Here is a 27,588-nt window from a genome sequence, read left to right on the forward strand (position 1 = left end):
GAAGTGCAGTGCATTTACTGAAACAGCTAGTATTTAACTATCCACTAAAAATAACTTTTCTGAATATTTTCTGAGCCCTTTTAGTGCTGAAAAAATGCTCAAAGCACTCAGAAAATAATAGCCAAAAAAACCCACCAGGTACTACACTTCAAAACCGGTGGGAATGGAAATCCACAAATCAAACCCCAAGCTTATACCAAGCATTAGCAAATGCGAAGGTCGAATATGGTTTCCTAAATTGTTACATCTGCAAGGAGGTCAAGACTTTTGTCCTCTAAGGGAAAGGGAAAACCAGGTCTGAACACAGTTAAGGCTCAAATGAGTGAAAATAATTAGGAAAAAGAAGGAGCAGTACTGGGGAAGGATGCCTGAGAGCTCATTTTCAAATTCCCACACCGCAGCCCACGACCGGACACGGAGCAGTGCTCGGCGCAGCGAAGAGCTTTGCACAGGACGCCGCCGGGCGCACGGAGGGAGCTGTCACTCGCGGCACGGGGGCACCGTGCACAGAGAACGCGGCAGCCCCGCGGCTCCCCCGGCGCCGCCCTCACGCCGCCCCCCGCCCCGCCGGTGACGCCAGCGCCGCGCGCGGGCCCCGCCCCGCGGAGCCGCCACGTTCCCCGCTCGGCGGCGCGCGCGTCGCGGCGGGGCGGGGCCCGCGCCGCCCAATCGGAGCGCTCCGCGACGGCCGCCGCGGGTCAGCGCCGGCCAATGGGCGCGCGCCGGGGGGCGGGCGCTGTGCCCATGGCAACGGGCGCGGGGCCGCCGCGGGGCTGTCGCACCGAGCCGCGCCGAGCCGAGCCCGAGCCGCAGCGCCGCCGCAGCGCGCCCGCCGGAGCCCCCGCTTCGGGCCCCGCGATCAGGACGCACCTCGCCCTTAAGAAGCAGTGGCTCCTCTCCCGCCGCAGCGGGACCCAAAGGTAGCGCCGCCCGTCCCAGTGCCCCCCGTCGGTGGCGCGGGGCGGAGGCCTGGCGGCGGGGCAGCCGCTGTCAGGGTCGCGGGGGGACGCGGGGGTCTGAGCACCCTCCCGCCGACCGGGCTGGAACGCGGGGGTGGCGGTGGAATGGCGGGGCTCGGGGCTGCCGGGCGTGCGGGGCGGGAGCGGGGCGCAGCTGAAGTTTTCCCGGGGCGCCCTGGCGCCCGCCGGGAAGGCGGCTCCAGGTGTGTGTGTCCGTGTCCCCGTATCCCCTCCATTCGTCCCTCCGTCCCCCCGGCCGGCCGGCGGCTCTGCGGCAGGTGACGGGGAGCTGTAGAGCGCCAGCAGAAACGAAGGCAGAGCTGGCAGCGGCGGCAGCTGCAGCGGCAGAAATGTTGAGTGGCTCGTAATTGCACAACCGCAGGGAAAACTTGGGCAGGAGACTGGACGGGTTTCCCTCGAAAGGGCACACCTTTCCAGCGTTACTGTGTTAGAGTCAAAGAACGGTTTGGGTTGGAAGGGAGCTTAAAGATCATCCAGTTGCAACCCCGTGCCATGGACAGGGACACCTTTCACTAGACCAGGCTGATCAGAGCCCCATCCAACCTGGCCTTGAGCACTGTCCTATCACTACATGCTCTTTTAAATAGTCTCTCTTCATCTTTCCTGGAGGCTGCCTTCAGGTAGTGAAAAGCTGCAGTTAGGTCACCCTGAAGCCTTCTCTTTTCCAAGCTGAACAATCCCAATTCTCTCAGCCTTTCCTTGTAGGAGAGGTGCTTCATGGCTCTAATCAACTTGGTCTCCTCCTCTGGACTGACTCCAGCAGATCGCTGTCCTTCCTGTGCTGGGGACCCCAGAGCTGGCCGCTTCTTACTATACTGTTATTATAGTACCCATGGAGAAGCTCTGGAAAGTACTCCAGTGCCAGGCTGGCTGCTGGACTCAGAAATAATTCCAAAAGCAGAAAAGGTTGAGATATGGCTCTAGAGGGGTAACATTTTTTGCGGAAATGAACATGGCTAAGGCTTTCAAAAGAATTTGCATTTTGCAACACTATTTAGTAAACTTGTAGGAGAAAAAAGCCTTTGTTTGACTTACAAGTATTTGCTACGGAAGGATAACATCCAGTAGTTTCAACATGAGACCATCAGAGTATCAACAGTGAAGTGCCTATGTCAAGTTCAGTGTTTGTTTTGTTTCGAGGATTTTTTGTCATTCTGTTTTCTCTCAGTGTCAAGAGAAGTCCTGTAGCTAACTCCATATTGGTGTGGCTCTACTCTGAATTCTGAAGTGACTGTCCCTCTTGACCAAATACAGCAGCACAGGGAAGATTCCTACTGTAAAGACTGGATAGGAGCCACTCAAAGAGTTTGAAACCAGATTTTGTTGTAACCTTTATGGACCTCCGCTTAAAACTCAGAGACAGTTTATGGGAGAAGCCCACGTTTCCATGAGCACTTAAGATCCTGTTATGTTTCTTACTGTAATTTACTACACAATGATCTTGTACAGTCACAGTGCCTTGTCCACCGTCAGCCACAGATTACTAACCTGGTTACATACAATACCTCCTAACTGTGATCATCTGTTTTCCCTTTTACTTGCTTCTGTAATCTCTAGGATGGTAGCGGTATTTTGTTTCAGAATAAGAAAGATAGTTACGTAAAAAAGAATAACTTAAGTTTAAACAAATTGTGTTGATGTAGAGCAATGTGAATCTCATTCACTTCTAACCAAGACAGTTAACATAAAGAAAAGGGGGAAACGAAATTACAGATTAATATTGCCTGTTGGGTCTGTGTAAAACTTACTTTAGCAATTGGATGCAAAGGCATCTGATGTAAGTTTGTTATAACACTCCCTGAGATACCATTATTTGATGTCTGAAATTATATTCAGAAAACCCCATTGGGCAAATAAAACCAAGCAACAGCAACAAAAATAATTTTATTTTAATAATGCTAAGGTGCAGTTTGCATACCTTGGCTCTGCACTGGTAGTGCTGCTGGCGTAAACTTTCTGTTCATATAAGCCAAATCAAAGATTTTTTGTCAAAAACTGTCCCCCTCCTCCCCTCAATTATACGGACATAACTGAAATTGCAGTCATGAAAGAGGAGAGCAGGTAAAAAAAAATGTAAAATGTATTGACTCAAGTGTTAGAGGTGTGGAAACGTTGACGCAATAGTTGTAGAGCTGTGCTGACTAAACAAATGTGCTTTACATAAGAAAGATAAAATCATTTACTGTTAAGTTTAAAGCTGCTATCAGGGCTTCCTATGGTTTGAACTCCTGTGCAGAGGTATTTGATCTAGCGAGGTATTGTGCCCTCAGTTATTTGATTGCTCAGTAAGCAGAAGAGATTTCTCTGAAGTTCCTGTCAGATACGTAGCAGACACGAGCCTTTTGGACAGGGGTGTGCTTTATGTAGATAAAGTCATGGCCAGGTGCTAATGCCAAACCAAATTAAATCAGAGTCCAAATTCATGTTACTTACAATAGTTTTGGCTCTTCCGTACTGTATGTGATTTGACAGTTGGAAGAGCAAAAGAAACGGCATTTCATTAGAACAATTTTAATCATATTCAGTTGTAAATATTATTTTTTATCATAGGTAATCCAAGAGAAGTGTAGGCTCTTCATGAGTGCATTTCTCCTGCTGTTCTTTCTAAAACTAGAATGGGATGTTGGTGCATATTTTTGTTTCTAAGCAAGTAGAAATCAATGGGAATTAGCAAACTGCGAACATAAATCTCCTTAGGCAGCTATCATAAAGTGCCTAAATATTTTTAAATCTGGCTCCACAACATTAGATCTAGATTTACTCTGGATAACTATTTTGTATTTTTTTTGAAGGGGGAAAAATTTACCTTGGACTTCTGTGGCATTCAAGGCTTACTTTGGCATCATCACTTGTTGTTGACTAGAGCAAAATGCATATTGTTAGAATAATTGAAATACTTTTTGATTTGACTTAGAGTTTGAGCTAATTCATTGTTCACATGTAGTAGCACACTGGAGATTGCTTTTTACGTCAGCACTGACAAAATTGCCATTTGCATTTATGAAAAATGAATTTATGAGACTCCAAGTGTACTGTTGTATAATGTTCTATGTGGGAACTGAAATTAGAGTGCAGGAAGCTATATTTGTAGCAGTAATAATTTTTTTTAATTTGCTTTTGAAGTTGATAAGATTTTTAGCAAGTATACATTGAATTCAGTACAAGTTTTTGCTTGACTGTTAGCTTCATAAATCTTTTTGTGAGCCAGCCTTGTTGGAAAGAATTAATAAAACCAAACAAGTCACTTTGAAAAACAAGCCTAATATTTCAACATTCTTCAGTTACTAAGGTAGCTTTGTAGACAGCGATATTTATTTTTTTGAAGCAAGGATAGGGAAATTCCTTGGAGGCAGGTAGTATTATAAATATGTATATGCATTTGTGTGCATGCACACAGGTTTTTAAATGACGAACCATTAACATTGCAACAAGAAGTAAAAAGGTTTTCAGACTTCACTTAGGACAGAGCTAAGCACGTGTAGCAGCAGACACAATTTGCTTCTATGCCATATTTCTTTCTGGACAGAGTTGTGTTGTTTCATTATATTATCCTATATCGTATATGGTTTGAACATAAAATTGCTCTTTCCCACTCGAGCATTCATAGTTTGTGTTACTATTGCATGACTCATTTAATAAAACAGCTGAAGTGCATTTTTTAAAAGGAGGTTCTTTCAGCAAATGTTGTACTAGGCACAGTCAAGGCATGCTATCTTTTCTGGGAAGCTGAAAAAAGCAGCTGTTCCAGCAGCTAGCTTTTTGTTGTAAAGAGAATTGAGCAGTTCCAGTGCAGTGAAAATGTAACAAATACAACTCAAAAGAATTTAAGTCAAGTAAACAGCATGAGAAAAAAGGATTCTGCTGCCTTTATGTACTTAAATAATACTGTTTAATATAGAACTATTTACATGCAAGATTAAAATGCTTCTTGAAAAAAAATAAGGAAGGTCTCCTGGTGCAGAGAACTGAGTGGGATGTGCTCTAACAAAAGATTAGGACAACATGACCAATGTGAAACATGTTTGATATTGGCCAGGAAAAAAAAAAAAACAACATCTGAATCATGGGGTTAGTGAACAGCATTGAAAGAAGAGAAAAAAAATACTTGAAGGATGATGAAACTTTATATATATATAATTATATAGCAATAATAGCTGGCTTATAATAGTTAATAGGTTGCATATTAACTTCTAAAAGGATCAGTTTTCATTTGGGAAAGGAAGGGTGCAGGTGTTTCTGTGTTATGAACGTTAACTTGTAAGGAGAAAACTCTTGCAGCTTGTAGCCATTTCCCTTTGCATGTCATTTCCTGCTCATGTCTTAAAGGAGCAACCTCAGTGTGGGGGACTGGTGACCAAGTGAAGAGACACCCTCACCACAACCAGAGGTTTACCGTAACAGAGTGAGTGCAAACAGGTTTCTCCACTTGCTTCTCAAAATTGCTGCCACATGTCAGCTGTGCTTATGCCTCATGAACTCATTGGATAAACAGTGTGAAGAAGATGCATTAGCTATTGATTCATGGACTTTCATCATTGCTTAAGGTATGATAGCTTAGGGTGACTGTGCAGCAAGTGCTCCTGAAAAAACTGGGAGGAACTAACACTGGTGTTTCCAAAAACAGAATTATGGCAGAAGAATAATCTGTTTCTGCCTCATTTCAAGCATTTAATGTATTTTTTTTTTTAGGATTCTGTAAGTGGATCAATTTATAGATTTGCAAATAATTTTTAAAGAACTGGAACAAGCCCATGGAATGAAATATTTTCTATTTAAACTGTGATATATGGACAGGTACATCATCACTGTTTCAGAGAGGTAAAAACAGATTCAAGATGCTAGGTGACTGGAGCAGACTGATGAGGGAATACTTTAAATCTCATTCTAGTACTGAGAGTAGAATATTCTTAGAAAAATAAAAATCAGTAGATATATTTTATCTGTTTCCTGGTTTTTTTGGTAATTCAGCACTGCCTGTGAAGATTGTTCATTTTTCTGATGCACAGCGTAAAAATAGGAAGTCACATTACGGTCATGACTGTAGAGAACATTGCTGTTATCCTGCACATCTGCACTGTGTCTCACACAGGTTTAATTATTTCCATATCAGATAGAGCAGGCATATGTGAAATTTATGAATAGGTAGGTTTATTTGTGTATTATGTGAGTCCAGATTTATGTTTTCATTGCCCATCACGGTACACATGGGTTTGGCAAGTGCAAATGTGCGATGTGACATTTACAGTGTTGTGCTGTCTTGCATCATGGCCACCCACTGAGCTTCTACATGTGCAGACACTGCATCCTGGTATCACTGGATGGTTTTGCCTATCTCAGTTTTAGAAACTTTGACATTGGGTGTTACTTCTTTAAAAATATTTGTGCTTTGCTGGGAAGGTGATGGAGATGCCATTACCTGCACGATGCTGTTTTCTGGGCAAGGGGTACTATGTTAATGAAATGTAATTTTTGGGTTTGTATTACAACACCTGGCAGCTGTATAAAATAGGTGTTTAGCAGCTTGTGTTACTGTGGCTAAAACAAACTTTAGAAGTAGAGATTTGTAGTTACCTTTCAACGCCTGTAGCTCTTTATAATTCAGATGTTCAATCCTGTTTCACTGACAGTGATAGGAGTTTGTGATTAACAAATTACCAAGATTGCTGGAAGGCAGCCTGGTGCTTTTCTTTTCCAGTTGTATTTTTCTGTTCATGCAAGTACATTGGTGGCTCTGTTTTCTGCTGTCTCATTCTTTTGGCTCTCACTCTGTTTTTTGAAATACTTTGAGAAGTTATTTTTCCTTTTCCCTGAAAGCTTCAGATACTGGCTTTGTTTATAAACTACAGTATTTGTCAGTTCTAGAGCACTACATTTATGATTAGTTTTCTTTATGTCCTACAAGTGGGAATGTTTGTTTATCCCACTTGTAAAGATAAGATTGATTTCTGATACCAGCAGATTACAGTTGTGCTACCTTTACATCTAGATGGGCTATCTTGGATGTCTGACTAAAATCACTCAATTTCCAGATGACAATTGTGACATTAACTCTCCCCATCTATCTTTGAGAAAGTAGTCAGCTGGGCAGATTCATAACAGTTTATATTTCTATTACAGTTTATAGAAGTAGGAAGAATAGCAATAATAATATGCCACATGGCAGGGTAGGAGGGTGTTTGCTGTGCATTATGGACTGCTGATGGCAGTGAGCAAACTGACACTGCTCCTCTTCTGCAGAACCCTCTCTGATTGTTCACTTGGTGGCTCTAGTACAGAAGAAAGCCACATTCCTGGTTCAGACACATGGATGCACTCAAAATGCCTGAGAAGGGATGGGCATCCAGGAATGGGTTTTCAAAAATCCAGAACTCTTAAAAGCAGCTGGTAGCGGGCTGGGAGTGGAATGAATTCCTAATAATAAAGTGCTCGGTGGAACAAAAAGGGGAAGCCCAGTTTTCCTCTCATCTAGAGCTTTTTTTCATGCTTCCCTACAGTTGCTGAATTTGAGAATTGTGCTGAGTTTTTCTGGCAGGTGATTAATGTTAGATTTTGCAATGGGCCTGGTTTCTCTCTTCTGATACACATCAGAGTAGAAGGTGCTCAGTGACTCAGGTGTGTCAGGCACACTCTGAAGGTTGACTCATGTCTTAGTCACCTGCTTTTCGTAAGGAAATTTTGGTGAGTATAGTCTAGGACTAGTAGATACCTAAATACAGTAACTCTGTCTTCACTAGGTAATTATTTTTTATTCTAATAAACGTATTTCTAATTTATTTGTTACTTCACAATTGGGTTCCTCAAAATACTGTGGGAAATGCTGTGTTAGGCATAGCTGTCTGCAAAGTCAGCTGTGATGACAGAGATATTGTTTACTTACCCATTTTGGACTCCTCTGCTTTTAATTCTTCCTGGTATGTGTGAAGTTTTTAGCTTGTTTTATAAAAAAACTACACTAAAAACACCCACTATACAACCTGAAGCAAAACTGCCTGGTGAAGTCTTCTGAGTAGCCTATTACATCAAATAGATATGAAGAACATACTGTAATATCATCCAGTCTTTCCCATTATGTATGACAGCATGTGATTACAAAGGTTAAAAAAACCCCCATTGCCCATGAACACAAATTCCACATAAAGTGATCAGAGCCAATGGCACCTAGTTCGATTAGGCCTTTTGATAGATAAGCTCTGCTGACTGCTGCAGAGGTAGATAAGGATGATACAGCTCCAGTTGTCCATCCCAAATCTGGAGGTGATTAGTGCTCCCTCATATGGGCTTTGGCAGACCAAGATGGTTACTTATATCTCAGTCGTTTCAGCTTAGCATGGACATTTTATGTAGCAGCATTCCTCAGGAGAAAGAAAAAAGCCTGAAAAATCTAAGTGTGCCCCCCCTTCCACCTAAACTGGCAATCCCTGTCTCCACAATTGTTCATGTTGCTAGAAGTTGTAGGTCAGGAGTTTTAAGAAATTGGTTATGTCGTTAAAATGGATCAAAGACTAGGTGTCACTGTTGAAAGTGTGGGCTTTAGTACTTGCCATAGGCAAAGAATGAGTCAATGGCAGACCTGTGGGAAGCACCTGAGTCCCTGGCTTTCTGTGCTTCTCTGCCATCACCTGTTGGGCTTGAGCATGCTCATTTCATAGCCACATAATGATTTTCTAAAACACTGTTTACACACCTTGCATAACTAGAGCAGTGTATAATAATATTAAATTACTTTTATTACTATGATTTTGTATATATGAAAATATTTTGGTTGGAAAAATATCCATCTATCAGGTTCCAGATTTTTAGTATTATCAGAAGGCTACGCTTTTTAAAAATGAATACTTCACACATACATAACTTTTAAAAGATGTTCCCAAAAATGCTGAGAGTATATATATAATTATTATATACTTGATAAGTATTTTGGGGTTAATTAGTTTTGTTTCATATGCATTTCCTAGACTTTATGCATGTTTACATCCTTTCACTTAGAGATTACTAGACAGCCCCAGTCATACTCCGCAAGAACTTCAGCAGGGTGGGTTTTTGCTTTACCTGTAGTACCAAGAACTACTCTGAGTCTTGGCATCTACATCAAGATTAGGAGACTTGAAGACCTAGTATTTGTTAGTTATTATCATTTCCTGTGATTAGATCCTGTTGAAATTACAAAGCTAGGCACAGGATTTATACAACAATGTTCTGTAATTAAAAACATCCAACATACAGGAACTTTGGCATTTTTAAAAGCAGTGGTGAACAACTAACCCTTCCACTCATCTTTAAGTCCCTGCAAGCCAAAGGTTTGTGTAGAGGTATAGAAATTACCTTACCAGTTCCAGAAATCAGTCTGGGTCTGGTTTCTTTTTGTGTTTGTTTGCTTGTTTTAAGGGCATAACCTAGGCAAGGTTATGCATCTTGTGAATCTGACAGTAATGCTGACGTTCAATTTCAAATGCTCAGTGTGGCAGCAACAATAGTTCCTGCTATCCCATCTGGTAATGATCAGATGTTAGTTATCTTTAAAAATGAAAGTAACAGGTATTTGCGGAGCATAATCCATTTAGGCTCCTTTTGTTGAAGATGTGATTAAGAAAAAACAGTTTTAGAACATTATTGTAATTCTTGAGCTTTTGACATATAAAACAAGAGATGGATAGGTGGATATACTTTTAATCTCCAGCTATTTCCTCATCCCCAACAAAAGAAATACCATCTCTACATGTCTTGAATGCTTCTTTTTTTTGTGTGTGTGTAAGAGTGCTTTTATTTTCCTAGCAGTTGAATAAGGGGTAATAAAGGGTGTCAACAATGCTTAATATTAAGTATGTACCGCTATCAACATTTATTGCCATAGTAAAGGGCAGCTTAACCCAAGCAAAAGCAGTGCTTCTCTGTCAAGTACCAGATCATGTAGTCAGGAAAACTGGCACTGACACCATAATTAGTTTGTCCCTTTCATCTCTCCACCTAAAAAGAGCTTTGTTGCTGGTGGACATAAATACTTTTGACAGAATTTCTTGCATGACTTGCTAAAGCGCTGGTACAGAAATTCCCCTTGTAGCAGGTATATTTTTGATTTATTTGACTGCACATTTCTTCAATGTTATGTCTTTTTCTTTGTCATCTAAGCTAATTTTATACAGCCTTTGACTGGCAACTTTCACCTTCTAGGAGGTGATTTATATTACCAGTGTAATATTGAGTTTGCTCAAACTTCTTATGGAATATCCATAGACAGTGGAGTGTCACAGTCTGAACTGGACAAATTGTGTCAAGAGCCTGACTTGGCTGTCAGATAGATGCTGGATTACCATCATTACTTTTTTTAGCTTGATTGCCTATACTCACTCTATCTAATTATTCCATTTTACCAGTTTCTGAATGAATTATTTTCAACTAAGTTTGATAAAGGGGAAGACAGAGGTCAAGAACTCAAAGTCCTCAGTGCTCATCAAATTATGTTTGAGTTAGCTCCATATAAGACACTAAAGAAAGTATGGGGGAAACTGGCTTAATAAAGCCCCAGCCTCAGCAACCATTTCAGGTAGTGTGAACACTATTTTTCAGGAATCTCTGTCAGCCTGAAATATGGATAAAACACGGATTGTAAAATATTCTTCCTGCAAATAAATTTTGGAGAGGATCTTGACTCCAAATTAGGCAAAGTACTTCAGTTTTGAAACATAAAAAATACTGGCATTACTATGCTAAGATCTGATTCAATGTCCCTAATGATCTTGAGGAGTTTGCCAATGAATTCAGCAAAGACATGATCTGAGTAGGAATGTCAGTATTAGTTATGTGAGTCTTGAACATCCTAAATGTTCCCATCGGCTATTGATAATACCTCAACACATTACAAACAAACCTCTCACCATTTACAACTTAGGTTTGGCACACAAGTGGAAGTCAATCTGAGGAAATCTGTTTTCCTAAGAACGGCCTTTAAAAATTAAGGCTGTATTTACTTCTTTGGGTTTTCGTGTTCCTTGAGGGCAGAACGTTGTGAGGAAAGTGGGTTATTACAGGTATCTATGTAGGAATGTAAAAAAATTTTGCTTAGTACAGTATGCTAACATGATGTATGTTTATTTTTGTGACCTGGTCTCATTTCAGATGAGGAGGTTATCTGTCCTGCCCCAACAGTGTCTTTTGCTGATGACATGTCTCCTAATGGCCTTGGAAGCTGTACCTATAGACATAGATAAGACAAAAGTCAAAGCAGAAGGCCATGTAGAAGGAGAGAAGGTAGAAAATCCAGTAAGTATAAAGAAACTTATTTGATTGAGTGTTTATCCTAATTGTTAGTAATCTGGATATAGCAAACTCCTTTAGAAGGAAACTAGTATTCCCCAGTATTCTCACAGTGTGTGCCATCTACTGTGGGGAGATTCCCTTTAAGTTTGTTCTTTATTTTTTTTCAATGAGCTGCTAAAGGTGAGGTGGCACATGGAAGGAATTCCCAGCATACAACAGGAAGAGCATGCTGTTCCACAGAGACTTAATTCAAGTGATTGGGTGGTGCCTTAGGAAATTCTAATCACTGATTCCAGTTCAGTGTTTCAAATAGAACAGTAACAAATGAATTGCACTGTTTTAAGAAAGCCACACGCTATATTAACGTGACAGATGCTTGTGTATTACGAGGGTTCCTAATCACTTTTCTCCTCTTCCTTGCCGGTTGCTGAAAGAAATGAATCATAAATTGCTGTAGGGCAATGATGCAAATCTGAACAAACAAAGATATGTAAGAGAGCACAGTGCCTGTGTTGCTGAGATTAGAGTGTCAGTTTTATAACTGTATTTAAGCAAAACTAATTAACTGTTTGTCAGTATATTCTTTCCTCAACTTCCTTTTTTTTTTTTTTTTTTAAAGGATACAGGACTTTATTATGATGAATATCTCAGGCAAGTAATAGATGTCTTAGAAACTGATAAGCATTTCAGGGAGAAACTCCAGACTGCTGACATAGAGGAAATAAAGGTAGGTTCAAAAAAATAATTAAATTAACGTTAACTAAATCCATTGTGATGAGCCACATATTTTGTATTCTTTCTTCCTTTGGCTCCTGGCTCTAGGTGGTGGCTGTTCTACATTGCCCCTTTAGGAGCTAGAAATTTAGGAAGGGACAAGTAGGAAACAGTCTAAAGTGACAGACTTAAGGAGGAGATCCTGCCTTTTGTGTTTCCTTTAATCCCTCATGATGCTGTTGGCAGCTTGTGGCTTTTCTTTCTGTGCTCTATCAAGCATCACCCATCCATTTCCAGCTTCTTGCAGTAGACATTGGTGGCTGCTGCTGCCTTCCCTCAAGTCTAATAGCCCTCCTCGAGTGGATGAGGCACTTTGTATACTTCTCACAGTTCTTTTGAACTCAGTTGAGAATATTTGATCAAGAAATTTGTCACAAATGTTACTAGGCATTGCTCCTTCAAGGTTATGGTCTTGTTCTTTGGAGGAGCAAGATACTTAGAAATTCTCTTTTCTGAAAGCTTATAGGATTCCTCTCTGTTTCCATAACCAGAGGCATAAAAATTTTGAATCTGCTCTTTAAAAAATGTTGAGATTCTTACAGTGTGGGCAACAGTATTGCCAGAGACTGCCATTAGTCTGCTGTCTTGCAGCTCATGTCTAATGGGAATCCTAAAGGCTTATTTCTTCCAGTGTTTATACATAACTTTTTTTGTTTTTTAACAGAGTGGAAAGCTAAGCAGAGAGCTTGATTTAGTAAGCCACCATGTGAGAACACGGCTGGATGAACTAAAAAGACAAGAGGTAGCAAGATTAAGAATGTTAATTAAAGCTAAAATGGATTCTGTTCAAGGTAAGAATACAGAATTTGTCTAGGTGAGTTTAACAGATGGAATTATGTTAGAGAAATGTCAAAGTCCAGCAGTCGTGCGTTGTTTGTTGTCACCAATAATGACTAAGCTGAGAGTGAGTGTCCTTTCTGAGCTGGCCTGGAGCCATTACAGACCTGTCTTTATAGGAAACTGGGGAGAAGAGAAAAGCCATCTCTGTTCTAGAAATAACTGAACTTTTTTCTTTCTGTGGATTTTTCAAATACTTCTGCCTCTTATTTTCAACCTCTTACTTTTGTCAATTCAATTCATAGATTACTTACAGAGAACCAGTAACACAGAAGGACTGTGTTCAAGAAAACAACATGGCACAGTATTGCATATCCTTAGGGGGTAGCAAATGAATTTTTTTGTCAGTATTTTATTCTTATAAAGATGTTTGCAAGTTTTCAAGGGGGATCCCAAGGAATTGAATACATAATGTATCAAATTAAAATACTCCTAAAATGAGGATATGTCTTGCAGGCTAAGCTAAATTTAGATGTGGCAAATAGACTGAAGAAGTGCAAATAAATGTTTATGGGGATGTTGCTGCTGTTGCACACAAGCAGTCCAGTGACATCATGGTGATATTCACAGCTAGGTGACAGCAGCTAATGACACATAAAACAGCTGTGTACACACCCAGGTATTTTGAAGTTTAATGGACTGATCACTTCTACCCCTCTCTGCTTTCATAAATTAATAGTAACTAACAGAATGTGCTTTAGGAAAATAATTTCCCCCAGCAGCTCAGATCCTACCATGTAGATGTGAGATCTTACTTTTGGGAACTGATGATTGCAGTTCAGAATATTCAGATGAGTACTAAGACGTGAAAGCATTTTGCAAAGTTTACAGTCAGCTTTGCCCATGAGTACTTCACATTATGTACAAGTATGGCCAGCTTACCTATAAAATACAGCTGCATCTACACACCTAGACAGCATCTTGGAATATGCACAGGGAGCATTCTAGAGCAGCAGCAGGCAGAGTGGTTTGATTTCCTTTTATTTGCTCTTGTAATGTTTTCCCTATAACACCACTTAGTATCTTAGTCTTCTGTCTGATCTACAAAAAGAAAAAAAAGGCACAACTCCCCCCCCCCCTCTTTCCTCTTATCTGGATCAGGTTTAAAAAACCCCAGACAACCAGGTTTGAGATTATATTCTGCATAAATTCGGTCCTAATCCAGATGTGTTTTTAAACATTTTCACCATGATCCTACTTGACTGATCAGTACAGGCCAGAAGAATGTTAGGAGTTGGGCCTCAGACCATACAGTAATGTGGCAAGTAAATAGAGTCAAATAGAATGAATCTTTTCCCCTAAATGTAAGAAATGGAGGAAGATGGGTTTGGGGGCTTGGTTTTTTATTTTTTGTTGGTTTTTCTTAAGTCTATTATTACACTTCTAAAAATGTTTCAAACACAGACAAAGGCACATATATGTAAACAGAAATTATGATCTCACCAGGGAGGAATGATGGTTGAAATCTGCTCTGGCCAGTGTTTGCTGTTTTGTGATAATACAAGCACAGCATTGATTGTAAAGCAGATAGTTTGTGAAAGAACAGTATGTTTAAAATTGTGTTTTCTAATTTTTTTAAGCAAATGAAATACTCTTTGCTAAGCCATCTAATAAAAGCTTGTCACAGTTGTTGTACTTAACATATCAAAGCATACACTTCTTAAGAGAATCTTATTATGTAGCATTAATGTTCAGAGACCATGGTAACAGCTAGAAGAGCCTGTGGTAGAAATGGGTTGAGTTGTTAGTGCATTGATTAGTGTGTTGATTAGTGTGGGTATCACTCCTGTCGTAAGGAAGAGAAAAGGTTTCCAGCTTTTAGACACAAGACCTGACTCTCCACTGTCTTGCACTTCTCTTTTTTCCACAAATGAAGTTTGAATATTTGCTTATTTGATTTGATACAATTTTACACTATATTGTACATAAATCTTTGGCCAGATGTGTGTCATTTGCAAAATGTCCTGGGCAGTAGAAGAGTTGGACTTCTCCCCATGTGGGAAAAATATGGAAGTTGTTAGCTTTGATAGATCACAGTTTCAACTATCTCATTTATATAAAAGAGAATAAAATATTTTTAGTTTGTAAAGCTCAAATTGATCATAGTTGCTCTTGCTGAAACAGAAGCTGTAATTTGTGCATGTAAAATGACTGTGTGCAATGCAGCACTGACCCACCAGAAGGAAGGCAGTGCAAATTGCCATCAAGTTTGCCAACCTGCTTCAGGAAAAGCAACTTTAGAATTGTTGCTGTTGTTTCCTCCAACAAATTACTCAGTCCTCAGGGAACCTCAGGTACTTACAAGGCATAAGCTCCATTTTTGCTGGATTTCGAACTTACTTTAATGTTTACCTGTGTACCTGTTCTTCCAGACACTGGTATAGACCATCAGGCTCTCCTTAAGCAGTTTGAGCACCTGAACCATCAGAATCCTGACACCTTCGAACCTAAAGACTTGGATATGCTGATCAAAGCAGTGAGTTCCAGATATGAACTACTATGGGGGGGTTTTAATTATTATGCTTTTTATCTCTGGTAAAGGGAAGTTCTTTCCTATATACCACATTTGATAAATGACATGCAGCTTTTACTTTTTGTCAATTGTCTGCATGCACACTTGAAAACTGTTGTCAGTGTGCATGATGCAAAAGAGTCCATAAGTTTTGGGATGTCATCTTAACAGGACTTGCATTCATATGCCAGTAGAAGCAACTTTGGGAATAAAATACACCTTTCTGAGAGCCTTTACATTAAATACAGGTGAGATAGGTATATTTTCCCAGGTGTATTTTCTGATTTATGTTTCTACATCGTATAGGAGTCTCACAGAATGATGTAAATAATCATCCCTAACCAAGCCATATGAATTTTAGGATCTATTATATATACATCAAGCTGCAAAACCACAGCAGAGTAGAATTTCAGATAGCAATATTAGAAATTGCTTATATTGGGCATGGCATTCAGTGTCTGTTCAGCAGATTCAGTATCTGTCACAGGTGTGGGGGGTTTTTTCAGGGGGTGCAGTTAAGCTAAGCATGGTATAGCTAGAGAAAAATACACTTCCCAAAGGGAAAAATGATTTTCATCTCAGCTATGCTTTAGAGAGCACTGCATGTCTGATGAAATTTTGACAGTTTCTGTACTTACAAAATAAATGAAAGATAAGGTATATTTCAAGATTTCTATAATTTTTGTGCAAATTTTTTACCCTTGGAAGATTTTATGTCCATTTTCTGTAAAATTATTTTTTATAGAGATATTGTAATTTTTCCAAACATTCTGAACATCATTTCTGGGAAAATTCTGGTTGGCTTGGAGAAGCATATCCTTAAAAGGCCAGTTCTTTTTTATTATATATTTTATTTTTGTCTTCTCACTTCTCAGCCAAAATACTGACAGGGTCTAATGGGTACTTAAGGGGATCTTAGCTTTGGAATTGTTTTTTAAAACATACAGTGAATCTGAAAAGTAAAATGTGAATAATGGAGGGACAGTATCAGGTGTAAACATGTTCCTTTGTAAAGCACTACCAAAACATCCTTTAATACCTTAGCCTGTATGAAAATAACACATCTTTATATAAGAGTTTTGTCAGAAATTCTTCTCTCATACCCTTTCTCTCCATTTAATTGTTTGGGGGTTTTTTTAATCTGTATTAAGCTGCTGCAAACTAAGTCCCGTTATTAATGAAGGCACTTTTGTCATTAAACTGTAGGATAAGCTACAAATGTTCTTATTCTGAAATGATCAAGGAGTTAATGGTACCATTAGTGTAGGACTTGATAACTTGAGTTCATTTATTACTCACTGATGAGAAAGGACACCTTGATGGCTTCTTACAGCACTGTGTTATTGCAAAAACTGTCCAGCAGATGAACCCTTACAATTTAATTTCCGTGAAAATGACAAAGGGAGGAGAGATGTTTCTGCATCACTGTCATGTGAAAGGAACCCCCAGCCAGTCTGCCCTGAATGGCAAAATGGCCAGCCTTGCCCACAGATCTGAACAATCCAGGGTTTTTAATGTCAGATCTGTCACGTAATCATACATCTGCATATATCTGTATTTTTAGGCTACAAGTGACCTGGAAAACTATGATAAGACTCGCCATGAGGAGTTTAAGAAATACGAGATGATGAAAGAACATGAGAGGAGAGAGTATTTAAAAACACTGGATGAAGAAAAGAGGAAACGAGAAGAATCCAAATTTGAGGAGATGAAGAAAAAACATGGAGATCACCCTAAAGTTCACCATCCTGTAAGGCCACAGCCTGTTCTTATGTGCCTGAGTTCAAGCTCTCCTTTCCAGAGAGAAAAAGCTAATACACAGAAGGGTGTGTTTTGTTTGTTCTCATCATTTGCCTCCTCTCACTGACATGGGAGCAGAGAGTGGGCACAATGCTGAGAGCATTACAAACCCCACTGTACAAACCCCATTCTTTCTGTGCAGGTGTGCTATTTGCTGCCAGAACTCTTCCTAACAAAGACACTGAAACTCATGAGGAAGAAGCCACGACAGTGTTCAAAACCGTAGGGATGCCTTCATGGTATGCCTGGCCTGCAAGGAGCTGCATCACAGTACCATTTGCTCTAGGAAAGGCAAAATAATTCAGCTTCCCTCAGCTGTTTCTGGCTGGGGCTGCGTGGCCATGACTGATTATTACAGGTGCTCCTTTCCACAGAATATGCATTTCCTTTACACTCCCTCTTTCCCTGGACCTTTCTGTCTGATGAAAGTATTAGACCTGACCAAAAAGGAATGAAAGAAAATGCCACTGATTCCATTTGCCACATGACTAATCAGCAAATAAAGAAAGCCTTTCAGAGAAACCATAATACAAAGGTAATGGAGGGAAATTACACTAAATTGTCTTTTGAATAGTTTTTCTTTGTAACCAATCTATAGGGAAGCAAAGATCAACTGAAAGAGGTGTGGGAAGAAGCAGATGGACTAGATCCTAATGAATTTGACCCCAAAACATTTTTCAAATTGCACGGTAAGAGGTTTAGTTTTAATCTAATGAACAAGTGAAGTGACTTTGTTACATTCTGCTGAGGACAAGTTTGTCATATGTTAGGATGAAGTCTTTCACTTCAAGCAACTTCGATGAATCTGAATAATACAGAGGAGAAAATATTTGTCACTGTTTGCAACTTTTGTGCCATGTTTTAAATGGAATTTAAAATTTAAAAACTTTCAGAGTTTTGTTTAACTACTCCTAAAATCATACAGGCAAAAACCAGTAGTGATTCCTTAGGGAACTATGGGTGCTTAGAGGGCTGTCCATATCGATAACTTTGCTTACACAGTATGTACTGGCAATAAATCCTCAGAGATTTGTGCAGGGGCAAAACCTGCTTTCTCATCATCTCTGCAGACAAGTACCAGACACTCCTAATCTTTGGAATGGTCATAGAAGGGCCAAGCCTCTTCAAGCTGCAAGCTTCCCTTGATAAAATAAGAACCCTCTAATCCTGCCTCTAGATCTCTGAGGAATGGGCAGCTAGGAACAATAAGTAGTAGCAGTAGCAGAGATACGGATGCTTCTCAATGAACATCTTGCTTCACATGTGGTTATGTCACCATGTAACCTTCTGTTCTGATACTGTTAAATGCTTCATCACAAAGTACCCCTAAGTAGATCCTGCCTGGCACTAGGCTGCAAAGGGTTGAGCAGTACACAGAACTGGACTAATCTCAAAGATGATGATTTAGATGCAGAAAAATATTCTAGCTTGAGTCTGAACTTTTATCTCAGTTTATTAAAATATAATAAGTATGTATTACAGAATCATAGAATGGTTTGGGTTGAAAGGGACCTTGAAGATCATCATAGTTACTAAATCTTACCTCTTCTTTCTAGAAAGAGATTTTGAAAGATAGCTTTCTGAAAGTTTTTGGTAGCTTGTTTGTGCAAAACCTACCAAAACAGAAACAGCTGAAATCACCTGTTGCCTTAGAGCTTAGTATATAGGAAACTTTGTAGCAATTACACAAAAATACTGGCTAACAAATTGAAGTAGACATTCTCTTTCCATTTCAGAGGTAGTGTAACAGTATTCAGAGCACAATGTAGACTAAAAGATGGATTATTAATTACCAAATATTCTCCTCTCTGCATTTGTCATGTAAAGTCATCTTAGACTTATCTCAAGTGCTGCATGTTTATATAGACTGTCATGTAATTATTTAATTTTTTTTGAGAGTCGTATTGTCAGTTAAAGTTTTCCTGCAGAATCTTGTTGCTCCTGAGTCTATTTACAAATTTAGTGGTTAAATGGGGACAACTTGTTCTCAGCAATATTTTTTGGCAGTTGCAGTCTGCGCAATCCTGTGGTGACCTATTTCAGTTTGCTAATCTGAGTAGTAGAGAGATTGCTCTGGATCTGTCCAATCAACCAAAAATGGTAATAGACTCCAGCCAATGCCTGATAAACACCTAAACAGAAGAAACAACCTATGTAACCAACTTCCTGTTAAATGAGATGTGTACACTGATCTTTACTTAACTCTCTTAACATCTATTTACCTGTATCACTTTCCATATGTACTCAGCTTGTATTTTTAAAACTTTTTTGTAGATGTCAATAATGATGGTTTCCTGGATGAGCAAGAATTAGAAGCTCTGTTTACCAAAGAGGTAAAAAAAAAAATATTCAGAAGCTTCTTTCAGTAAAAGGTTACAGGGATGTCTCTTTTTCCCAAGTATATTTGGAGGCTTTGGACTACAAAATAGAGTATTCATGCCAAGTTTTGTGCATCCTTAATATTTCTACAAAAGTATAAAACCTATCAGCTGGCAAAATAAAGTAGTTGAAAGATAAGAGTCAGATATCAGTGCTCATGTATTTCTCTGCCCCAGGCTTGCTGGAGATTCTATATCTAATCTGCAGGATAGGTATTACCTGTATAAATTGCAGTGTAGAGAACTGCTCTCTTGCTCTCCCTAGCTGTAGCCTGGTAGAGGCTTTGAGGTTCTAAAGCTGGGCACCTGTGCTCATTCAGTGTTTATCAACAAGTGTTATGAGAAAAAAGGTCATACTTGTGTGACTTGGCTCAGGGACAGCACTGTGGAAGGGGCTACAGAAAATTCCTGTGTTTTGTGTCTGGCTAGTTTGAAGCACATGTGCATCTGATAAAGTAGGCAGGCTCTTAGTTTCTTGAAGCCTTGGTTTGTTGTCTGAAAATTCAACTGTGGTACAATAATTTACCATAATCCCCTTCACTACAGTTAAGGTGTAGTGCAGTCTTTTTTGACAGATGTCTCACTGTTTTATAGTTTTGTAGTGTAAAAACTCAACAGCCCAGGGCCTTAAAATTAGCTGTAGCTGGGCAAGTGAAGCTTAATGCCTGAGAAAGCCAAGTAGAAGCAAATAAGCATGAACTCTCCAGAAAGACATTGTGCAAGAAGAGAAGTGAACCATTAAATTTGGCACTGAATTTGTCTTGTGATATCCTGAGTGCTTATGGGGTCAGCTGCATGCCCTGGTGAAAAAGCCACTCTCTCCTATTCCAGAAACCATGTGGAACCTCTGCCTGCTTTGAATCAATTGTAGGATCAGACAATGCACACTGAGGTCAACTTTACTGTAACATCCATGGCACTGAATTGTAACAGACCACATGGATTAACTGAAAAATTCATTCTTGGGAAAGAAAGGCTCACTTGTTGCTTAAGTACTGTGCTGAAAGAGGAAAACTGCACACACAGAGCAACATCTCAGACTGGTTTTCCAGATGTGCTCTGCCATTTGAATGAGCAGTCTTTTCTTCAAACTAACATGTACTAATTTTAAATTCCAGTTAGAAAAAGTTTATGATCCCAAGAATGAAGAGGATGACATGGTTGAAATGGAAGAAGAAAGGCTGAGAATGAGAGAACATGTAATGAATGAGGTAGGGGCTGATTCCCTTTTGTGTTCAAAAAATACAGTTCTCCTAACATGAAGTGTTGTCCGAGTGCAGCAGAAAGGGAGGGCCTGTCACACTGAATGCTGCTTGTGCTGGGATTCATGTAAAGTTACAATGCTCAAGCCCTTTCCCTGTGTTCTGATGCAATGCCTGCTGACTAGTTTTTATTTAAAGTGTTCCAGAGAAGGAATTGTGCTGTAGCCAGGGTTGTTTGCAGATTCTGAGATTCAACAGAAATTCCTTGTGAATTGTGTGTCAAACAAGGAAGATTCTAAATGTGCTTTGGCACTTGGCAAATGGGTAAGATTTAGGTGTGAGAAGACAGAGTAGAGCAATGTCTTCTTTCCTATTGCTCACCTTTGTCCCTTTAAAAGGGGGCTCAGAGCTCAAGGTATCACCTGTGACAGTGAATACCTTCACTAGGTCTGATGGGCTTTCAGCTCAGGAGACACAGGAATGGAAAATGGGTGTTTTGAATCACTGTGTTTTCCACCCATAATCTTTCTGTATTCAACTGTATTCCTTAAACTTGAGGAACAGAGCAAGCCTGGTCATCTATTAGTCATAAAGGGAAGCATTTCCTCCCTTCCCCTCAAAGGATTCTGACACAATTCAGTTGGGTGGGATTTCTGTTTTTCAAAACCTCCCCCTCCAACAGTGGAGATAATTTTGTAACTGTGAGTCAGAGTAGTTACCAGAAAGCTACAAAAGATTTTTCTCAAAAAAAAAAAAATTGTGCTTTCCACTATTAGTTTTGGGACTGTGAGCGCAAGTGTTTCCAATAAAGCCAATGAATTTTGAAGTTAAATGTCAGGATTTACTTTTTGGTTCTATTTTTGTTGAGCTACATAAGCTTGTGAGAGAAGTTTTCAGAAAATGTTGTGGGCACTCCCTTGAAAATGGGACATTAAAAAAATTTTAAATGGTTATATTTGAAGATACTGGATTGATGAAATTAAAACATTAGCTCCACCAAAACCTGTTCTTTAGACTGAGCTTAACTTTTTGCCTCAAATAGGTTGACATCAACAAGGACCGGCTGGTGACTTTGGAAGAGTTCCTGCGAGCTACAGAGAAAAAGGAATTTCTGGAGCCAGATAGCTGGGAGGTAATGAAAATGTGTTCCAAGTACAACACACAGCACCATTACCAGCACTTGGACCAGGAAGCCAAACGGCATGCCCGTGACCTTTGGTTTTTTCCAGCTCTGCTGTGGTATGTGTGTCGTTAAGCCCCTCAGCTGCAGGCAGCACTGAGCTGTGGCAGCCTGATGGGATGCAGATGTGAACTCCGCGAGCCTCACACAAACGGAAAAGGTCTGGCGCCACCCCGGGGATTCAGGAAGAGCTTTTCACACGTGCTTTTCAAATGGAAATGGACATTTTGTTTATGAATCACTTCAAAGGGAAGATAAGAGCTCAGCTGGAAGAAAGAGGATATTTTTCTCCTGTGTCTAAATCTGTTGTAGAGCTTTGTTGAGAAAATAGCTGAGAAATTACTATTTTGCTGTTTTCATTGAGTGTACACGGTGTCATGTCTTGGTATTTTGTTCTGAGGTTTTTTTAGTGAACTGTGCAAGAATTTCAGTAAGACAATAATATAAAGCACACATGCTTTCCTGGCTACGTATTCACACTTGTATGTATTTTCTTGCAGACACTAGATCAACAGCAGCTCTTCACTGAGGATGAGCTGAAGGAATTTGAAAACCACATTTCCCAGCAGGAAGATGAACTTAGAAAGAAGGCAGAAGAACTTCAGAAACAGAAGGAAGAGCTACAGAGGCAGCACGATCAGCTTCAGGCTCAGAAACAAGAGCTTCAGCAGGTACATGTATGAGGACAGAATATATTTGTTTTCACCTTTTCTCTGTCCTTATATGTGTAATGGCTCTTGACAATCCCCAGCTCTGGAGATTTACCTTGATTTTTCATATGAGTCCCAGCTGAATTCTAAACTAATGGTATCACAGCTGTTCAGAATTAAAGCAACTCAGCAGTACACCCACTAAGAAAGACCTTACATAACTGCAAGGTTTGGTTTAGGTGTACCCATTTATGTCACATCAGATAAAGCTGACAAATTCAAGTTTTTCAACTGCTGTATTTTGTTTTTCACCAGGTTGTAAAACAGATGGAACAAAAGAAACTACAGCAAGGAAATCCTCCTGCAGGACCAGGTGGAGAACTGAAAATCCAACCCCGTACGTGTCCTTCTGTGTAGATACACAAACTTTAAAATAAGTTCTGCAATGTAAAAGCCATTACCTCCATATTTTCTGTTAAAACTATTAACTTAATGCAGCTTTAATGACCTCTGGAGAGAGGTCTGTCTTTAAGTATGTAACTCTAAGTACTCCTGAAATCTCACCTTTAAAGTCCATAGTAAGAAACCAGAGTCGTAACACAAGGCATCAAAGGGGCAGAGAAGGATTGTGTTGTACCTCTCAGTCTACATTACTGAGATCTAGGGTATCCAGGATTTCTGAGCATCCTGAGAAGAACAGGGACATAGAAAAGACCAGGTCTGTCCCAGGAACTCTGGCTGCACTGCAGTCTCAGGCTGCAGAACAAATCAAAGCGTTTAAAATCCTCAGTGGCCAATTTACCAGCAACTGGATACAGCATGACACAACAAGTTAGCCTAGGGCAGTATGGATGACCAGTGCTTCAACACCCTCAGGAGAAGGGAGTGGCATAATAAATCACTGCATTTGATCAGTGGTGGTGGCAAAACAGTCAGGTATGTGTTAGCACTTCTTATCCACAGCAGATTGCCCAGGTTTCCTTTGTGCTTTAAAGGGGCTCTGCTCCCCCATGCATCCTAAATTAACTTTTTCTTCCTCTCTAGAAAGGTTGAAACTATGCTGGCTTTATTGGCTTCCATGTTCATGGAAGCCAATCATGCTGGCATGATCAGCAAAGCTCAAGAACTTCTTGACATTGATCTCAAATATGAGCTTCAGATCTATCCAGGCAGCCTTTTGAACACTAGGAGCTCTTCACTGCTCCTGCAGGGCCAACAGTGGGGTTTCAAACTGCAGGAGCTGTGTTCAGTGATTACATCTTACTTTGTTGGGTACCCTGAAATTCTGCCCACTCAGTTCTGTGAAATTATGAGATTTCAGAACCAATTTAATTCTGTCGTCTATTTGCTTTGAAACTGCCTGTGGGTAACTTCATTTTATGGTCCTGCATTCCAAGAGCCTAAATTCCCCTCACCTTCAGTAAAACCATTATGGGTAATTGCATATGATACATCTTTTGATACTGGAAATATTGTGGCAGATACTGTTCTTAACACATGTATTATTTTATGTAAAATCTTTCCACAAAGTCATTTAATCAAGTGTCATAAGAATTCATTATACTAGCCAGAACTGGTCACTACTCATTCACTGAATCAAGAATATCCAAGCAGACACTATTTTAAATATAGAGGCCACTGGAGCTACTATATGAACTATGAAAATTAGTATTACTCAAACTTGGCAAAGGGAGAACATTGTAAGTACTGATGCAGTGAGGAGTAACATACAGGAGCAAGTTGTTACTTATTTCTTTTTCAAGCTTCCCATATTGGGATTAAAGGTCTCATAAAAACATGGTATATTTCAGAAAAAACAATGTGTTACGTGAGAATATTTCACTTAAAAGCAGAAACAATTTGTAATCTGAGAGGTAACACTGACTAATAGTGCAGTCTATTGGGTAATCTCAATCCAATTTCATTGTTATGCACACAGAAAGCTCTTGGTTCAGAAAATAGAAGGTTTTGTTTGAGTGTCCCTATGCTAGAAACTTTCATTTAGAGAATGTTCACATTTGGGGCCAGTTTACTAAGAAGTTACAAATGGTTCTCTTCTTGTTTTACAGCTGGTGAACCCAAAGCTGGAGACACACCAAAACACCCAGTGGGAGGTGATCAGCCTTTACCACCAGGACATGTCCAAGAACCAGCTGTCAGAACTGATCAAGTTCACCCTTAACCACTTGTGCCTCAACTTTATAGCATCTTTATTATTTGGGGTGGGGAAGGGCTGGGAGGGGTGGGGGGGACAGGAAATCAGAGTGAAACATGAACTCTCCTCTTTCTCCCTCAGACTGTAAAATCATCGGGACTGTTAGAGGTAAAATATCGGTCAGATTTGATTTGTAAGTTAAAATAATTTTCTCTCCAATGCATCAGTTAGAAACACAAGGGGATCATGTAGAGGCTGTAATAGAGGAGGAAATTAAGGAAACCATTAATATTAAAAATTTTGATGGCCAGGGGACTGAGCTGTTGAACTCTCCCCTGACAAAGAGGGAGGAGATGTCTGCCATTCTGTGTTTAGGCATGAATCAGAATCTTCTCAGAGAGGAAGCAGGGAACAGGCCCTGAATGTTCAGTTAGGTCTAGTTTGATGTAGGAACTCTTTCCAGAAATGCTGAAAAGCAAAAGAGGGGGAAACAAAGACCATAGGTAAAGGCCTATTTCCAGCACTACCAAACCCTTTCTTCTTTGAGACCAAATAAAAAACAAACTTCTCAATCACAGAAAATTTGCACTTTTTAAAATTTAAACACAGCAAAGAATTATGAGGAACAGTGAATATTTTTCATGTTTACAGAAACCTAAGAATTTCACTGAAAGCCTTCAAAAGGAATGCTGTACTTCTTGTGTATTGATCTGAACCGTCCTCCTTGTTGAGATTAATTCTGTGTAGCAGTTGAAAGCTCAACTGGCCCTTGGGACAGTATTTTGTCCCCATTTCTTTCATCAGATGCCAGCTGATCTCAAAATTTTGCATGTTATTAAGTAAGCTTTTTATGTTGATGGAAATATTGTGCAAAACAGAACAAGACTCATTGTCTTTTTCTGTGCAGATTCTCCTACCTCCTACAATAAAACCAGATTTTTCGAAGTGCACCATGTGCTTCAGAGAGCTCTTCTCAGACATGAATTTGGGATTTGTTAAGGGTCTCACTGTTGACTCTTCTGAGTCTTTCAGCAGTTGGTCTAAGGTTATGAAGTGTCCTAAATCAGGGGTGCTACTTGATGGTATTTTTTTGGTATTGAACCAGGATAGGTCCCTAGTATTGCAAGCCAAGATTTTACAAGAGTAAGTTGATTTTCTTGTCAGTTTTATTATAGTGCTGAAAAGTTGTGCCAGTGTCCCTGTTTCTCATTCATTTCAAACTGAAACTATCCTGAAGTGTAAACCCTGTGTGGATTTCCTTGTTTGTTTGGGTTTTCGTGGTTGTTTTTTTCATTTGTTTTGTTTTTTTTGACATGGATTGTTCTGATTGTATAATGCTGGCTTTGAACAGATACACACCTCTGCCAGCATCCTTTACATTTCCTTCCTGTTCTGTGGCTAACTGCTGACAGTGGCATTAAAAGAGGTATTTTGGGGCTTGAGCAAAGAAACAGAAGCACGCCTCTGTTAGAGAAAGATGTTCCTTTCAGAACAAGACTTGAACATTTTAGGCAAACTCAAAACAACCACAAGGCAATTGCTAACATTTTGTATTGACATTTGGGAAATTTCTCACTCTGAAGAACTTTGACTGATGGAAGCCAGGCACATTCCTTCCATGCTCAAGGCTTCTTTCATCAGACCTGGCCATAGTCATGTTCTCCACACAATGCAGCAGAACTCAGTGCCAGAACAGATTAGGTTCCCTTATCTATTTTATCCTTCAAGTTGTCATGTTGCATTTCCTTCCTTTATACCACTCAATTATTTTACTATATTTTACTTATTTTACCTTTTTTTTCATTCTTTATGCAAGTAGTTTGCAAAACCAGTGTCTCCATTTTTTGTCATTTCTAGGCAATTCTAACAACAGTTTGATTTTGTCTTTGTCTGGAGACTAAAATATCTTTCAACAGCCTCATCTGTTTGCAAAGAGGCCCAGACGTAGTTTCAGCTACATGAAGTTTCTCTGGGCAAGCCCTGGCTTTGGGGTTGTAGCCTGATAATGGGTAACAGGGGGAGGAGGGAAACCAAGAGGGAATTATTCACAAGTCATGGTAAAGGTGAAGGGAAATCTTACTGTGTTTTCCCCATCCCTCATGAAAGTTTACAGAGGACAAGTGATACAGCCACAGATGTTTGTAGAAATTCAAGGACTGAACCTTTGGAGGCATTTCTACCATACAAATCATTCCTTCAGGCTACTTCTGCCTCCTCACAAATGCCATCAAATGCCATGATGGCTTTGTAATGTAATGCTCAAGCTTCAGTTTCGGTGCAGCCTCTTACATTTGAGTGTAAGGTCCTGACTCTGCTGTTGGCGATTGGCCCCCCCTTATCCCATTTACGTGGAAACATCCAGAGTTTTGTAGAAAATTGTTGTGACTGGGGAAGTAGAAAGCTATAACCACAGAGAAATAAGGGACTGGAATATCATGGGCACAAGTGCTTACACCTGTATTCTGCTCTTCGTTTAGGAGGTGATTACAACAAAACTGTAACTTTATACAGACACCAGTTCCACCACAAAGATGCAGTGATTTGGTTTTGTACTTGGCTGTGATTTTGGTAGGAGGATGAAGGGGTAAAATTTGGTTAATGTTGTACAAATTCATATCTCTGGTGCAATATATGTAAAAAAAAAAAGCCCCACTCTGTACTTTGTATAGATTAGTTTTTAACTGGATTAAACAGCACAGTGACAGAAGTTTAGTGTTTTATTTTTAGTGGGTGGGTTGGAAGTGGGTTTGTATTCATAGAATCAGAGTGGCCTGCATTGGAAAGGACCTTAAAGACACCTCATTCCAAGTCCCCAGCCATGGGCTGGGACACCTGTCACCAGAGCAGGTTGCTCAGAGCCCCATCC

The 27,588-nt window shown here is 39.9% G+C and overlaps 1 protein-coding gene across 2 annotated transcripts; it reads left to right on the top strand.

Moving 5' to 3' along the window:
• Positions 1–781: 781 nt before the first annotated feature.
• Positions 782–27,411, top strand: NUCB2 (nucleobindin 2). Of its 2 annotated transcripts, XM_082283306.1 has the most exons (13): positions 782–920; positions 11,094–11,237; positions 11,854–11,961; positions 12,673–12,799; positions 15,218–15,321; positions 16,922–17,107; positions 17,756–17,846; positions 19,432–19,490; positions 20,654–20,746; positions 21,780–21,869; positions 22,418–22,588; positions 22,883–22,964; positions 24,637–27,411. In XM_082283306.1, the coding sequence occupies exons 2-13, from the start codon at positions 11,094–11,096 to the stop codon at positions 24,747–24,749; spliced, it is 1,368 nt and encodes a 455-aa protein (XP_082139432.1). In that variant the 5' UTR covers positions 782–920; the 3' UTR covers positions 24,750–27,411. The 2 variants fall into 2 exon arrangements, with proteins under 2 accessions (XP_082139432.1, XP_082139433.1); XM_082283307.1 differs by lacking the exons at positions 17,756–17,846; positions 19,432–19,490.
• Positions 27,412–27,588: the final 177 nt, after the last annotated feature.

The sequence above is a fragment of the Coloeus monedula genome, assembly GCF_965178545.1.
Source record: "Coloeus monedula genome assembly, chromosome: 6".
In the NCBI taxonomy this organism is placed as follows: domain Eukaryota; kingdom Metazoa; phylum Chordata; class Aves; order Passeriformes; family Corvidae; genus Coloeus; species Coloeus monedula.